Here is a 17,614-nt window from a genome sequence, read left to right as displayed (position 1 = left end):
TGATTACGTTCTTTTAGAATAGATGGAGAGAGAGACTTAACAATTTTACTTATGGTGACTTTCGGTATCTGATTAGAGTAGTCGTACTTTGATTGTTCTTAACCCTTTCCTTCGGTTGCTTTTATATCGTATTTTTTGCGTGATAAAAAGTTACAAGTTTGAGGAAAGGTCAAGTCCAAAAGTTATTGTTTTCGAGTTAGTCCCATGATGGGGGTGACATTGTAAGATTTTAACCTAATTGTTTATTTGAATTACTTCATCCGTATTTAAGTTACTATTTGCCGATGGAGATTTTCCACGGTAGTTTCATTTAATCGTAGACTTGAAATGTTCTAGAAATCTAATTTTAGCCCTTTCTTTTGATTTTAATTTTGAGTGACGTTAAGTGTCACAATAATTATAATTGGTCTAGTAGCGCCTCGATGGCACAGGGGATAGAGCGTTCGCCTTCCAATGAGGTGAATCGGGTTCGAATCCCAGTGATGGCTGGTCGATACGAATTACACATCCGGCTTGCCCCAACCACAGTGCTGATATAAAATATCCTGAGTGGTAGACGGATCATGGGTTACAGTTCCCTTGCGTCGGGGTTTTTCGTGATTTTCGTCTCCATGTAACGCAAAGCGGGTTAGTAACGCAAAGAGTCCTCCACGAAGCAAATTTATCCCAATACTTGATCTCGGAGTTCCCTTGTCTTCTGGACTGGATTCGAAATTACAACGCTACGGAGTTGAATATTAGTAGTCATAAACCCAAAAATTAGGTCCACGACAGATGTAAAATAAAATAAAATTTGTTACAGGGTCTGTGGTCGCAAAGGGAACTTAAGCCCCCTCATATAATATAAATGAAGGGATGCAGCCCCTTTTCAGGCAAAAAATTTTCACTCAATATTTGTGTAATTAAATTTACAATATAAAAATAAATAACTTTGCGGTGTCTGAAGAAATTCTAAAAAAACAAAAGAAGAAAGAAATTAAAATAGAGACTTTCCAAGAAAATATCGCAATATCGAAAATATTTCAAGCTTTAACATTTCTTTGGTGAAAACTGTTGCCAAAATCATCCCCTTATCTCCCAAAATCATTCTCCCGCAGAAAAAAATATTATGTCCCTATTGCTGACCGATAGGGAAAGTTTTGGTTTCGAATGTCCCTGCGAACATAGTTAAAAAAAAGAAAGTGAAATCGTATTAAGCAAATTGCCTCTAAATGAGAGATAAAAAAAATTAACAGGTTAACAATTAATTTCCTGTAAGTAATTGTTTACCTGTAAATTTATTAAATATCTGTAATTAATAAATTTACAGGTAATTTTTCTTCATTAATTTTATTTTAATTCAAACTAATATATATATATATATATATATATATATATATATATATATATATATATATATATATATATATATATATATATATATATATATATATATATATATATATATATATATATATATATATATATATATATATATATATATATATATATATATATATATATATATATATATATATATATATATATATATATATATATATATATATATATATATATATATATATATATATATATATATATATATATATATATATATATATATATATATATATATATATATATATATATATATATATATATATATATTGTTGCTGTTGTTGTAAGTAATTTACGTCGCACTAAAGCTGCACGATGGGCTATTGGCGACGGTCAGGGAAACACCCCTGAGGATGATCCGAAGACATGCCATCACAATTCTGATCCTCTGCAGAGGGGATGGTACCCCCACTTCGGTAGCCCGACGACCTGCACGCGAAGTCGAGCACTTTACGGCAGAACAGTTTAACGAGGACCAATACCGCACTCCCTCGGTCCATACGCAGACTGATCCAAGTAGTCACCCACCCGCACACTGACCGAAGCCAGTGATGCTTGATTTCGGTGATCTGCTGGGAACCGTGTTTTAACGATCAGTCCACTGCGGGACACACACACACAGATTATATATATATATATATATATATATATATATATATATATATATATATATATATATATATATATATATATATATATATATATATATATATATATATATATATATATATATATATATATATATATATATATATATATATATATATATATATACGAGGGTTGTAAATTAAATAGTGGCAACGTAACCTTTAAACTCACAGAAGGACGGGCATGCGCAAATTAGATATGGGAGCTGCGAGGTGGGGCTGTTGTCGATGTGTAGAGTGCAAAAAAAAAGTCGATTAGCTTAGAAGGGTAGTTGTTGTGTGGCGTTAAAGTGAGGAGTTTCGTTTCCATCGCTCTAAAGCATGTTTTCAAAAGGTGATCAGCGGTCGTGACTTACAATTGAGGTTGCCCGTGGCAAAAATGCAACAGAATGCTATCGAGGATTAGTGGAAGCCTTTGGAGCAAATGCTTTACCATATAGGACAGTAGCACGATGGATTCAAGCATCTCGTCTTTTTTCGTCATTAAGCCTTTTCACAACATGCTTTAGAGCGATGGAAACGATACTCCTCACTTTAACGCCACGCAACAACTACCCTTCTAAGCAAATCGACTGTTTTTTGCACTCTACACATCGACAACAGCGCCACCTCACCGCACCCATACCCTATTTACGCATGCGCGCCCTTTTGTGAGTTTCAAGGTTAAGTTGCCACCATTTAATTTACAACCCTCGTATATATATATATATATATATATATATATATATATATATATATATATGCGTATATATATATATATATATATATATATATATATATATATATATATATATATATATATATATATATATATATATATATATATATATATATATGCGTATATATATATATATATATATATATATATATATATATATATATATATATATATATATATATATATATATATATATATATATATATATATATATATATATATATATATATATATATATATATATATATATATATATATATATATACTTTTAGGGAAGAGACGCTCATTTACGTTACAAAATATCAAAAGACAAATTAATCATCCAATGTACCTAAATCTGATATCCAGTTATTTTTTTTATGTTCATTACAATTCATATACAATATATTTTACTTATTTTTCTCTTTAGCATGTAACAATGTATATTTCCAACTTTTGGACGTAGAATGAACGCCCATGCAGTGCATTACTTTGTATATCTTGACATCAGTAAAAGCAATTTTAAAGAGAAAGAAACTATGGTTCAAGTTCAAAATTTTTGCTTAAATAATAAGAGTTTTATTTTTGTATTTTTAAGGCTATTTAAAGGGTTCATCAATCCTTCATTCGTTAAACAAACTCTTACCAGAAATTTTTTTATAGGGTCTTTTAATTCAGTGGTTCCCGATTTTTTTTAGAATCCTAAATAATTGGTCCTTTCTTGCGGAAAAAAATATATAAGCGATTGCGAACATATTAACCCTAGGAAAAACTACTTTTTATTAAGGCGAACCAAAATTAACCAAAGAAAAAATGTAACATAAAAATAAGATTTAGAGAGTCTACTGAATTTAGTGAGTCTACTTCTGAAATTTTTCTTTTTTTTTTTTACATACATAAGCTGGAAATTAATAAAATAAAACATAATTTCATTAAAATGAAACGAAAAAGAACGGTTAATGAATATTAAAACCGGGTTATCAGGGAGATGGATTTATGTATTGTTGAACTTATTGATCTTATTTTGAGTTGAAATGCTAGAGTGGAAATAGTGATAGTTTATTGTAATTCACATTTTTTTTTTACATAATTTATTTCATGATATTGAAAAATAACAATTTTCATTTTTTATTTATTTTTTCATCAAAATTTTTTTCAAACATCATAAAAATAAACGAAATACCAAAATAATAATAGATTGGTCTTCATAATAACTCTCGGGGAAACCCTTTGACGGAACACTTTGCAGTGCGATTCATGATGATTCCACATCATTTGATGGTTACCATCATCCAACATTTTCCATTATGCGTTAATGGTTTCTAATATGCCCACAAACTTCCATTATTCCATGATGGAAAATTATACTTTAATACTATGATGGCCAACCATCAAGAGGAGTTTGGTTCTAATGGACCAACAATCCATGATTGTTTAATGGGGATTTTTGTTGGTTCTCAGGAATATACCATCAAAACAATTTTTTTTTTATGTTAGGCCATCATAAATCAATCCAAATTTTTACCTTGGAGTAATGGTTTTTCATGATGGTTCAAACATTTGATTTCTAAGATATTATGATGGTAATTCGTGATGGTACATAATTTTCATAACGGTTTAACAATAATTCTTTTTGGTTTAACAGGAATATAAAATCGAAATAATTTTTTTTTGCTTAATGTTGGCTCATCATAAATCAGTTCGAAATCCTACATTGGGGTGATGGTGGCTCATGATCCTTCCAATATTTGACTTCTAGGAAACAAGGGTGGAAATGTCTGACGGTTCAACACGAATAAACCATCGAAATAATTCATATAAGGATATTCGGCCGAGAAAATTTAAAATATTCTGAATTAAAATATTATTGCATTATGCATATTGATTGACATACTAAAAGAGATTTCACAATAAACTATCCAACAAAAAATTGTCTTCCAAAAGCGAGACTTTCTGTTTACTTTGAACATTTCAGTAAACTATACGAGAGAAAACTGAGTGAAGTAATGTTTGCTTTGAATTAACCGTGAATAACTATTTGTTTGCTTTGAATTAAAGTAATGGGAAACAGGCGCCTCGTTAAATCTAATTATGAGGATTTTGGTAGTATAAAAGCAGCAGAGAAGTGCTTTAGAGACACAACAAGATGTACTGGTTTCCGGTAGCAACACTTCTGCTTTGCGCTCTAGCAGCGACAACAGAGAGCGCCGCAACATCGAAAGCTCTTTTTCAAGAAGAGGGACTGGCATTTCACTTTATAGATCGCTTCGTTAATTACTTCAGAAAATGCGGTGTACTAAAAATTGACAGAGAAAGAGAATTTACTGAATCTTTAACTGGAATTGGAAGACTGTATAGGAAAAAGACTAAACCAGGTAAAATAAAACATCACATGGTAACAAAATTTGCTGAAGCTCTCAGTGAACAATTTGATGCCGGAAATGACATCACTTTTGGTCTTGACTGCGCGATACAAGCTCTCGCCGCTGCGTTTGAAGAGTGTACTGGATCAACAGATGCTAACTTCATCGAATCAGTAAGAGAAATGACAGTTGTAATGTATAATAATGAAGTAGAGGAAAAAATAGAAGAAATGGAAGAAGCTGCTTTAGAAGAACAAATAGCATTGGAAGAAAAGATTGCCTTGGAAGAAAAGATTGCCGTTGAAGAACAGGCTGCTTTGGAAGAAGCTTTATTAGTCTCTCAAACACAGGAAAGTAAATCAGAATCATATGAAAGTAATGAGATACAAACTGAAGAACAAACAACAAGTATTTCACAAGAACAAATTGAACAAGTAGCTTCAACTAGTCAACAAACAGTTCAAGAACAACAATACCAGGCAACCGCTTCTTCAGAAGCTCAACAACAACAAGCAGCATCTAGCCAATACAGGGCCACCACATCTTCACAATCTCAAGAACAAGCCGCAGCGACTAGCCAATATCAAGCAGCCGCTTCGGTACAAGCTCAACAGCAAGTAGAAGCTCAACTGCAAACAGTCGCTTCTGTACAAGCTCAACAACAAACAGCAACATCTAGTCAATACCAAGCAGCAGCTTCTGTACAAGCTCAACAGCAAACAGCCGCTTCTGCACAATCTCAACAACAAGCATCTAGCCAATACCAAGCAGACGCGTTTGTCCAAGATCAGCAGCAAGTAGCAGCTTCTGTACAAGCTCAACGGCAAGTACAAGCTCAACAGCAAGTACAAGCTCAACAGCAAGTACAAGCTCAGCGGCAAGTAGAAGCTCAACGGCAAGCAGAAGTTCAAAAGCAAGCAGAAGCTCAACAGCAAGCACAAGCTCAATTGGAAGCTCAACGGCAAGCACAAGCTCAATTAGAAGCTCAACGGCAAGCACAAGCTCAATTAGAAGCTCAACGGCAAGCACAAGCTCAATTAGAAGCTCAACGACAAGCACAAGCTCAACGGCAAGCAAAAGCTCAATTAGAAGCTCAACGGCAAGCACAAGCTCAATTAGAAGCTCAACGGCGAGAACAAGCTCAATTAGAAGCTCAAGAGCAAGCACAAGCTCAACGGCAAGCACAAGCTCAACGGCAAGCACAAGCTCAACGGCAAGCGCAAGCTCAACGGCAAGTACAAGCTCAACAGCAAATACAAGCTCAACGGCAAGTACAAGTTCAACGGCAAGTACAAACTCAACAGCAAACAGCCGCTTCAGTACAAGTTCAACAACAAACAGCAGCATCTAACCAATATCAAGAAGCCGCTTCTGTACAAGCTCAACAACAAACTGCAGCATCTAGCCAATACCAAGCAGCAGCTTCTGTACAAACTCAACAGCAAACAGCCGCTTCTGTACAAGCTCAACAACAAACAGCAGCATCAAGCCAATACCAAGCAGCCGCTTCTGTAAAAGCTCAACAGCAGACAGCCGTTTCTGCACAAGCTCAACAACAAGCAGCAGCATCTAGCCAATACCAAGCAGACGCTTCTGTCCAAGATCAGCAGCAAGTAGCCGCTTCTGTACAAGCTCAACGGCAAGTACAAGCTCAACAGCAAATACAAGCTCAGCGGCAAGTAGAAGCTCAACGGCAAATAGAAACTCAACGGCAAGTGCAAGCTCAACGGCAAGTAGAAGCTCAACGGCAAGCAGAAGCTCAACGGCAAGCACAAGCTCAATTAGAAGCTCAACGGCAAGCACAAGCTCAATTAGTAGCTCAACGACAAGCAGAAGTTCAACGGCAAGCACAAGCTCAACAACGAGCAGAAGCTCAACGACAAGCAGAAGCTCAACGGCAAGCACAAGCTCAACGGCAAGCACAAGCTCAATTAGAAGCTCAACAACGAACAGAAGCTCAACGACAAGCAGAAGCTCAACGGCAAGCACAAGCGCAACGGCAAGTACAAACTCAACAGCAAACAGCCGCTTCAGTGCAAATTCAACAACAAACAGCAGCATCTAGCCAATACCAAGCAGCAGCTTCTGTACAAGCTCAACAGCAAACAGCCGCTTCTGTACAAGTTCAACAACAAGCAGCAGCATCCAGCCAATACCAAGCAGACGCTTCTGTCCAACATCAGCAGCAAGTAGCCGCTTCTGTACAAGCTCAACGGCAAGTACAAGCTCAACAGCAAGTACAAGCTCAGCGGCAAGTAGAAGCTCAACGGCAAGCAGAAACTCAACGGCAAATGCAAGCTCAACGGCAAGCAGAAGCTCAACGGCAGGCACAAGCTCAATTAGAAGCTCAACGGCAAGCACAAGCTCAATTAGTAGCTCAACGGCAAGCACAAGCTCAATTAGATGCTCAACGGCAAGCACAAGCTCAATTAGAAGCTCAACAACAAGCACAAGCTCAACGACAAGCGCAAGCTCAATTAGAAGCTCAGCAAAGAGCAGAAGCTCAACAACAAGCAGAAGCCCAACGACAAGCACAAGCTCAACGGCAAGCACAAGCTCAACTGCAAGCACAAGCTCAACGGCAAGTACAAGCTCAACAGCAAATACAAGCTCAACGGCAAGTACAAACTCAACGGCAAACAGCCGCTTCAGTGGATATTCAACAACAAACAGCGGCTTCTAACCAATACCAAGCAGCCGCTTCTGTACAAGCTCAACAACAAACAGCAGCATCTAGCCATCACCAAGCAGCAGCTTCTGTACAAGCTCAACAGCAAACAGCCGTTTCCGCACAAGTTCAACAACAAGCAGCAGCATCTAGTCAATACCAAGCAGAAGCTTCTGTACAAGCTCAACAGCAAACAGCCGCTTCTGTACAAGTTCAACAACAAGCAGCAGCATCTAGCCAATACCAAGCAGACGCTTCTGTCCAACATCAGCAGCAAGTAGCCGCTTCTGTACAAGCTCAACGGCAAGTACAAGCTCAACAGCAAGTACAAGCTCAGCGGCTAGTAGAAGCTCAACGGCAGGCAGAAACTCAACGGCAAATGCAAGCTCAACGGCAAGCAGAAGCTCAACGGCAGGCACAAGCTCAATTAGAAGCTCAACGGCAAGCACAAGCTCAAATAGTAGCTCAACGGCAAGCACAAGCTCAATTAGATGTTCAACGGCAAGCACAAGCTCAATTAGAAGCTCAACAACAAGCACAAGCTCAACTTCAAGCGCAAGCTCAATTAGAAGCTCAGCAAAGAGCAGAAGCTCAACAACAAGCAGAAGCCCAACGACAAGCACAAGCTCAACGGCAAGCACAAGCTCAACTGCAAGCACAAGCTCAACGGCAAGTACAAGCTCAACAGCAAATACAAGCTCAACGACAAGTACAAACTCAACGGCAAACAGCCGCTTCAGTGGATATTCAACAACAAACAGCGGCTTCTAACCAATACCAAGCATCCGCTTCTGTACAAGCTCAACAACAAACAGCAGCATCTAGCCAACACCAAGCAGCAGCTTCTGTACAAGCTCAACAGCAAACAGCCTTTTCCGCACAAGTTCAACAACAAGCAGCAGCATCTAGCCAATACCAAGCAGACGCTTCTGTCCAAGATCAGCAGCAAGTAGCCGCTACTGTACAAGCTCAACGGCAAGTACAAGCTCAACAGCAAATACAAGCTCAGCGGCAAGTAGAAGCTCAACAGCAAATAGAAACTCAACGGCAAGTGCAGGCTCAACGGCAAGTAGAAGCTCAACGGCAAGCAGAAGCTCAACGGCAAGCACAAGCTCAATTAGAAGCTCAACGACAAGCACAAGCTCAATTAGTAGCTCAACGGCAAGCACAAGCTCAATTAGATGCTCAACGGCAAGCACAAGCTCAATTAGAAGCTCAACAACAAGCACAAGCTCAACGACAAGCACAAGCTCAACGACAAGCACAAGTTCAACGGCAAGCACAAGCTCAACGGCAAGTACAAACTCAACAGCAAACAGCCGCTTCAGTTCAAATTCAACAACAAACAACAGCATCTAACCAATACCAAGCAGCCGCTTCTGTACAAGCTCAACAACAAACAGCAGCATCTAGCCAATACCAATCCTCAGCATCTGTACAAGCTCAACAGCAAACAGCCGCTTCTGTACAAGCTCAACAACAAAGAGCAGCATCAAGACAATACCAAGCAGCCGCTTCTGTACAAGCTCAACAGCAAACAGCCGTTTCTGCACAAGCTCAACAACAGGCAGCAGCATCTAGACAATACCAAACAGACGCCTCTGTACAAGATCAGCAGCAAGTAGCCGCTTCTGTACAAGCTCAACAGCAAGTACAAGCTCAACAGCAAGTACAAGCTCAACAGCAAGTACAAACTCAACGGCAAGTAGAAGCTCAACGGCAAGCAGAAGCTCAACGGCAAGCACAAGCTCAATTAGAAGCTCAACAACAAGCACAAGCTCAACGACAAGCACAAGCTCAACGGCAAGCACAAGCTCAACGGCAAGCACAAGCTCAACGGCAAGCACAAGCTCAACGGCAAGTACAAGCTCAACAGCAAACAGCCGCTTCAGTTCAAGTTCAACAACAAACAGCAGCATCTAGCCAAAACCAAGCAGCAGCTTCTGTACAAGCTCAACAGCAAACAGTCGTTTCCACACAAGCTCAACAACAAACAGCAACGTCTAGCCAATACCAAGCAGCATCTTCTGTACAAGCTCAACAGCAAACAGCAGTTTCTGCACAAGCTCAACAACAAGCAGCAGCATCTAGCCAATACCAAGCAGCCGCTTTTGTACAAGCTCATCACCAAATAGAAGCTCAACGGCAAGCAGAAGCTAAACGGCAATTGGAAACGCAACGGAAAATAGAAGCTCAACGGCAAGTACAAGCTCAACGGCAAGTAGAAGCTCAACGGCAAGTACAAGCTCTACGGCAAGTGCAAGCTCAACGGCAAGTGCAAGCTCAACGGCAAGTGCAAGCTCAACGGCAAGTAGAAGCTCAACGACGAGTAGAAGCTCAGCGGCAAGTTGAAGCACAACGGCAAGTGAAAATTCAACGGCAAGTAGAAGCTCGACGGCAAGAAGAAGCTCAACGCCAAGTACAAGCTCAACGGCAAGTACAAACTCAACGACAAGTAGAAGCTCAACGGCAATTAGAAGCTCAACGGCAAGTACAAGCTCAGCGGCAAGTTCAAGCTGAACGGCAAGTTCAAGCTCAACGGCAAGTACAAGCTCAACGGCAAGTACAAGCTCAACAGCAAATACAAACTCAACAGCTAACAACCGCTTCCTTACGAGCTCAACAGCAAGTAGCCACTTCTGTACAAGCTCAACAACAAACAGCGGCATCTAACCAATATCAAGCATCTTCTTCTGTGCAAGCTCAGAAGCAAGCAGCAGCATCTAGTCAATACCAAGCAACTTCTTCCGCCCAAGCTGAACAACAAGCAGCCGCTTCTGTACAAGCTCAACAACAAACAGCAGCATCTAGCCATTACCAAGCAGCCGCTTCTGTACGAGCTCAACAGCAAGAAGCCGCTTCTGTACAAGCTCAACAGCAAGTAGCCGCTTCTGTACAAGCTCAACAACAAACAGCGGCATCTAACCAATACCAAGCAACTTCTTCCGCTTCAGCTGTACAACAAGCAGCAGCTTCTTTGCAAGCTCAAGAACAAGCAGTAGCGTCTAGTCAATATCAGGCAAAAACACTTCCTGTTCCTTTTTCCAAACCTATTCCAGCACCATTGCCACGTCCAATTCCAGTACCAAGACCTCTTCCAGCTCCATTGCCTAAGCCTCTTCCAGTACCTTTACCGAAACCTTTACCAGCGCCTTTGCCAAGACCTCTTCCAGCACCATTGCCGAGACCTCTTCCAGTACCATTGCCTCGCCCATTACCAGTACCAATGCCTCTTCCGACTCCAATACCGAAACCACTTCCAGCACCTTTACCACGACCTCTTCCAGCTCCGTTGCCGATACCTGTTCCAGTGCCTTTGACTAGACCACTTCCTGCACCTTTACCCAAACCACTTCTAGCACCGTTGCCTCGCCCATTACCAGTACCGATACCTTTACCACAAGAATCAGCAGCTTCTGTGCAAGTTCAAAAACAAGCAGTAGCATCTAGCCAGTATCAGGCAGCCTCTTCTGCACAAGCTCAACAGCAAGTAGCCGCTTCTGTACAAGCACAACAACAAACAGCAGCATCTAGCCAATACCAAGCAGCCGTTTCTGCACAAGCTGAACAGCAAGCAGCCGCTTCTGTTCAAGCTCAACAGCAAGCAGCAGTATCGAGTCAATACCAAGCTCAACAGCAAGCAGAAGCATCTAGCCAATACCAAGCTGCCTCTTCTGCGCAAGCTCAACAGCAAGCAGCAGCAACCGCATTTAGACAGTACCAGGCAGCCGCTTCTGCGCGAGCAGGACAGCAAGCAGCAGCCGCTGCATCCGATCAGTATCAGGCAGCCTCTTCTGCTCAAGCGCAACAGCAAGCAGCAGCAACTGCATCCAGCCAGTATCAGGCAGCCTCTTCTGCTCAAGCTAAACAACAAGCAGCAGCAACCGCATCCAGCCAGTACCAGGCAGCCTCTTCTGCTCAAGCTCAACAGCAAGCAGCAGCAGCCGCATCTAGCCAGTATCAGACATCCTCTTCTGCACAAGCTCAACAGCAAGCAGCAGCAACCGCATCCAGCCAGTATCAGACAGCCGCTTCTGCACAAACTCAACAACAAGCAGCAGCAACCGCATCCAGCCAGTACCAGGCAGCCTCTTCTGCTCAAGCTCAACAGCAAGCAGCAGCAACCGCATCCAGCCAGTATCAGACAGCCGCTTCTGCACAAACTCAACAACAGGCAGCAGCAACCACATCCAGCCAGTACCAGGCAGCCTCTTCTGCTCAAGCTCAACAGCAAGCTGCAGCAACCGCATCCAGCCAGTATCAGGCAGCCTCTTCTGCGCAATCTCAACAGCAAGCTGCAGCAACCGCATCCAGCCAGTACCAGGCAGCCTCATCTGCGCAAGCTCAACAGCAAGCAGCAGCAGCCGCATCTAGCCAGTATCAGACATCCTCTTCAGTGCAAGCCCAACAACAAGCAGCAGCAACCGCATCCAGCCAGTATGAGGCAGCCTCTTCTGCGCAATCTCAACAGCAAGCTGCAGCAACCGCATCTAGCCAGTATCAGGCAGCCTCTTCTGCACAAGCTCAACAGCAAGCAGCAGCAGCCGCATCTAGCCAGTATCAGACATCCTCTTCTGCACAAGCTCAACAGCAAGCAGCAGCAACCGCATCCAGCCAGTATCAGACAGCCGCTTCTGCACAAACTCAACAACAAGCAGCAGCAACCACATCCAGCCAGTACCAGGCAGCCTCTTCTGCTCAAGCTCAACAGCAAGCAGCAGCAACCGCATCCAGCCAGTATCAGGCAGCCTCTTCTGCGCAATCTCAACAGCAAGCTGCAGCAACCGCATCCAGCCAGTACCAGGCAGCCTCATCTGCGCAAGCTCAACAGCAAGCAGCAGCAGCCGCATCTAGCCAGTATCAGACATCCTCTTCAGTGCAAGCCCAACAACAAGCAGCAGCAACCGCATCCAGCCAGTATCAGGCAGCCTCTTCTGCGCAATCTCAACAGCAAGCTGCAGCAACCGCATCTAGCCAGTATCAGGCAGCCTCTTCTGAACAAGCTCAACAGCAAGCAGCAGCAGCCGCATCTAGCCAGTATCAGACATCCTCTTCTGCACAAGCTCAACAGCAAGCAGCAGCAACCGCATCCAGCCAGTATCAGACAGCCGCTTCTGCACAAACTCAACAACAAGCAGCAGCAACCACATCCAGCCAGTACCAGGCAGCCTCTTCTGCTCAAGCTCAACAGCAAGCAGCAGCAACCGCATCCAGCCAGTATCAGGCAGTCTCTTCTGCGCGATCTCAACAGCAAGCTGCAGCAACCGCATCCAGCCAGTACCAGGCAGCCTCATCTGCGCAAGCTCAACAGCAAGCAGCAGCAGCCGCATCTAGCCAGTATCAGACATCCTCTTCAGTGCAAGCCCAACAACAAGCAGCAGCAACCGCATCCAGCCAGTATCAGGCAGCCTCTTCTGCGCAATCTCAACAGCAAGCTGCAGCAACCGCATCTAGCCAGTATCAGGCAGCCTCATCTGCGCAAGCTCAACAGCAAGCAGCAGCAACCGCATCCAGTCAGTATCAGACAGCCGCTTCTGCACAAGCTCAACAGCAAGCTGCAGCAACCGCATCCAGCCAGTACCAGGCAGCCGCTTCTGCACAAGCTCAACAGCAAGCTGCAGCAACCGCATCCAGCCAGTACCAGGCAGCCTCATCTGCGCAAGCTCAACAGCAAGCAGCAGCCGCATCTAGCCAGTATCAGACATCCTCTTCTGCACAAGCTCAACAGCAAGCAGCAGCAACCGCATCCAGCCAGTACCAGGTAGCCTCATCTGCTCAAGCTCAACAGCAAGCAGCAGCAGTCGCATCTAGCCAGTATCAGGCAGCCTCTTCTGCGCAATCTCAACAGCAAACTGCAGCAATCGCATCCAGCCAGTACCAGGCAGCCTCATCTGCATCTGCGCAAGCTCAACAACAAGCAGCAGCAGTCGCATCTAGCCAGTATCAGACATCCTCTTCTGCGCAAGCCCAACAACAAGTAGCAGCAACCGCATCCAGCCAGTATCAGGCAGCCTCTTCTGCGCAATCTCAACAGCAAGCTGCAGCAACCGCATCTAGCCAGTATCAGGCAGCCTCATCTGCGCAAGCTCAACAGCAAGCAGAAGCAACGGCATCCAGCCAGTATCAGGCAGCCTCTTCTGCGCAATCTCAACAGCAAGCTGCAGCAACCGCATCCAGCCAGTACCAGGTAGCCTCATCTGTGCAAGCTCAACAGCTAGCAGCAGCAGTCGCATCTAGCCAGTATCAGACATCCTCTTCTGCACAAGCTCAACAGCAAGCTGCAGCAACCGCATCCAGCCAGTATCAGGCAGCTTCTTCTGCTGCAGCTCAACAGCAAGCATCAGCATCGAGCCAATACCAAGCTCAACAACAAACAGAAGCATCTAGCCAATACCAAGCTGCCGCTTCTGCGCAATCTCAACAGCAAGCTGCAACAACAGCATCTAGCCAGTATCAGGCAGAAGATTCTGTGCAATCTCAACAGCAAGCAGCAGCGACAGCATCTAGCCAGTACCAGGCAGCGGCTTCTGTGCAAGCTCAACAGCAAGCAGCAGCAACCGCATCCACCCAGTATCAGGCAGCCTCTTCTGCTCAAGCTCAACAGCAAGCAACAGCATCGAGCCAATACCAAGCTCAACAGCAAAGTGAAATATCTAGCCAATACCAAGCAGCCGCTTCTACAAAATCTTCAGTTTCTAGTGATTCAGCTATAAGTAGATCAGCACAACAGTTCGTGTCAGCAGCAGCAAAACGGAGAATGGCATCTATGTCAAATTCTCTATCTAGTATTATGAGTGGTGGAAAAATGAACTTTTCTGCCTTTTCGAACTCCTTATCTAGTGTAGCCAGCCAAATTAGAGCAGGATCATCGAACTTATCTAAAGAAGAAATCTTAGTTGAGAGTCTCTTGGAAACAATGTCGGCTCTTATGGAATTACTATCACCGGGAGCAGGAGGTAATGCTTTGTTGGAAACTATCCTCAGTGCTTTAGCTTAATATTTGTTTTTTTTTTTAATATTTTTTATTTTAGGTTGAGGTGTATTTACTTTTTGTATTACTCACATTTTGTATTCTAGGGAGAAAGAAAAGCATGAATAAATTATGTTTGTAGCAGCATATATATATGTTTTTTCATTTTGAGAATTCTTCTTACTTTAATAGATAAATAATTCCATGCCACCCTTGCTTGGGCACACGCTGTAAACAAGTCGCCGCCACGATAGCCTTCTAATGAAACACGCACATCAGGCCGATCGATTCTACTTACTTTAAATCTTTTAAAAAGGAAAGGAATAAATCATGTTCTATTAAATATCACAGAATAAACCTTGTTAAGAAAATCTGAAAAATGTTTAGTGTAAAGTTACTAATATTATTGACGAGTACCTGAATGAAAATAATTTTTTTTTTGTCGTTTAACTTTTACTTAAATAAATGAAGCATATTTCAAAACGTTTTTTTAAATTCCAGACACCGTGAATTTTTAGGTATAACATGATCTCACAGTTAAATAAAATATATCAGGTGGATGGAAACATCCAAGTTAGATTTTGCGTTCTTTTAATCTCTTCAATTCATTTTTCTCTTAAATTAGAAAAAGTGAAAAAGTTAGTTTCGTTCTTTTTTTCCGGGCAGCTTAATTATTATGTTAAAGTAAAGATTTTGCTGCTTAGTTCAGAGAATATAATTGTTTATTTTATTATTAGAAACTACTGAATTACGTGAATGTTACAATTAAAATAACAGTTTCTGATTATTTAAATAATAAACACAAGTTTAAAAGAAAGTTTAGGAAGAAGAGTTTAAGTCAGGTGAATTTCTTCAATTTCCTGAACAATTGAAGTCATTTAAAAACACAGCGGACTAGGAATTTTTCATACATAATAATTTGTGTAAATGTGTGTAAAAAAAATCTTTCTTTTGCAATTTCGAATATTTACTTACTCTGCATAAAGAGATCATGTACCTTTCCTGCTTCCTTTAAATTTTGCATTCGTGAAATTTGTCTTTGCCTCTTTGATCTTTCGCCATCAGCGGGAAAGAAACTAGCGTTGTTTTGTATATTCTGTGTCAAATACCCGTTTTGAGTAGTTTTTGAAAACGAAAAAGGCATTTTTTTAAACGAAAATATTTCAAGATATTAAATTTATCCTTTTTCATAAAAATCTATATAATTCTAACAGGTGATATGGATTTCAGATTTTAAGTTGGCAACAAATATTAACTATATGTGACACACTAGAAGACGCTTAACTATTATTCACACACTTAACTATTTTGCACACACCTGAAGACGGACATTGGAAAAAAAATTATAAAACAATTTGTGATGCTCTAATTTACCGTTCTAATTTTTAATGTCATAAAGTAATAGAAGTTTTTAACGTCTTCCTTAAAAAATCTTTTTAAAACAACTAAAACATATTAGAACATTTAAAATTATTAAGAACATTATTATTGACCCCGATGACGTTTACTTCATTTTGGAATTATGCTAATTGAAAAAATAAACAAGTCCTGTACTAAAAAGCAAAAAAAAAAAAAAGAGAAATGAAGAAATGGTACTAGTTTGATATTTGTTATAACGAGTTGAAACGCGAAAATTTACCATATTATTATTGACGCCAAAGATGACTGATTAATTTTAGTAATAGTTACAACTGGCATTATGTAAAATGTTTTCTTCTTATATTTTATGGGATGAATTGTTAAAATGTGTTTTGATTAAATTAATAACATAAAGCCACCAGAAGAGACAAAAAATAATAAATAAATAAAAATTTGGAGTCATTTCAGACTATTGTGTCAAGATATATATATATATATATATATATATATATATATATATATATATATATATATATATATATATTAACCAGGAGAAAACCAAGTATATGCAATGCACCAAAATAACTGATTCTACAACTCACTTGCAAATTGGTGAAGATAAGTTTGAAAAAGTAAACAGTTTTCTTTATCTTGGTTCTGAAGTCAACGTTAATGGCAATATCGCACAAGAAATACAAAGAAGAATCAATAGTGCAAGTAAATGTTTTTATGGATTAAAAAAATATTTAAAATCAAACCTACTAAAAAGAGATACTAAACTGTTAATTTATAAATGCTTAATCAGACCTATCCTAACATATGCCTCAGAAACTTGGACAACAACACAGAAAGATGAGAATTCCTTGGGAATCTTCGAATGTCGGATCCTAGGATCCATTTTTGAGGGCAAACAAGTTGATGGTACTTGGTACAGACGTTCAAACTCAGAACTCTATCGGGCTTTTAGAGAGCCTGATGTTGTCAAGTATGTAAAAATCCGAAGAATTAAATGGGCTGGTCACATCATTCGAATGAACAGAGAGCGTTCGACAAACATAATCTTTTTGGCTCAGCCCATCGGATCAAAGCCCAGAGGTCGACCAAAGCTGAGATGGGCCGACTGCGTGGAAAGAGACTTTCAGTCTTAAAAGTCTCAAACTGGAAGACAACTGCCAGGCGGAGGCAGGCCTGGAGGAACTTGATTGAGAAGGCCAGGGCCCACCCGAGGCTGTCGTGCCATTGAGGAAGGAAGGATATATATATATATATATATATATATATATATATATATATATATATATATATATATATATATATATATATAATTCAAATTTTTTTATACATAATTTATTTTATGATATTGAAAAATAACAATTTTTATTTTTTATTTATTTTTTCATCGGCAATTTGCTCTAACATCATAAAAATAAACGAAATACCAAAATAATAATAATAGATTGGTTTTCATAATAACTCTCGGGGAAACCCTTTGACGGAACACTTTGCAGTGCGATTCATGATGGTTCTACATCA

The 17,614-nt window shown here is 40.7% G+C and overlaps 1 protein-coding gene across 1 annotated transcript in view; it reads left to right on the top strand.

The window, feature by feature from the left end:
- The first annotated feature begins 4,859 nt into the window (after positions 1-4,859).
- The window catches only part of LOC107441364 (uncharacterized), a 28,877-nt gene continuing 16,122 nt past the window's right edge, over positions 4,860-17,614 (top strand). Inside the window, exons 1-2 of the mRNA XM_087156666.1 lie at positions 4,860-14,746; positions 16,930-17,066. Coding sequence (XP_087012792.1) covers positions 4,868-14,746; positions 16,930-17,066 — 10,016 coding nt within the window. The 5' untranslated portion in view covers positions 4,860-4,867. The remainder of the gene's footprint in view (positions 14,747-16,929; positions 17,067-17,614) is intronic.

The sequence above is a fragment of the Parasteatoda tepidariorum genome, chromosome 2 (genome assembly GCF_982258835.1).
Source record: "Parasteatoda tepidariorum strain Cologne lab strain chromosome 2, Ptep-v5.0, whole genome shotgun sequence".
NCBI lineage: Eukaryota > Metazoa > Arthropoda > Arachnida > Araneae > Theridiidae > Parasteatoda > Parasteatoda tepidariorum.
The sequence above is the reverse complement of the archived record's forward strand: the minus strand, read 5'-3'. Positions and strand labels throughout refer to the sequence as shown.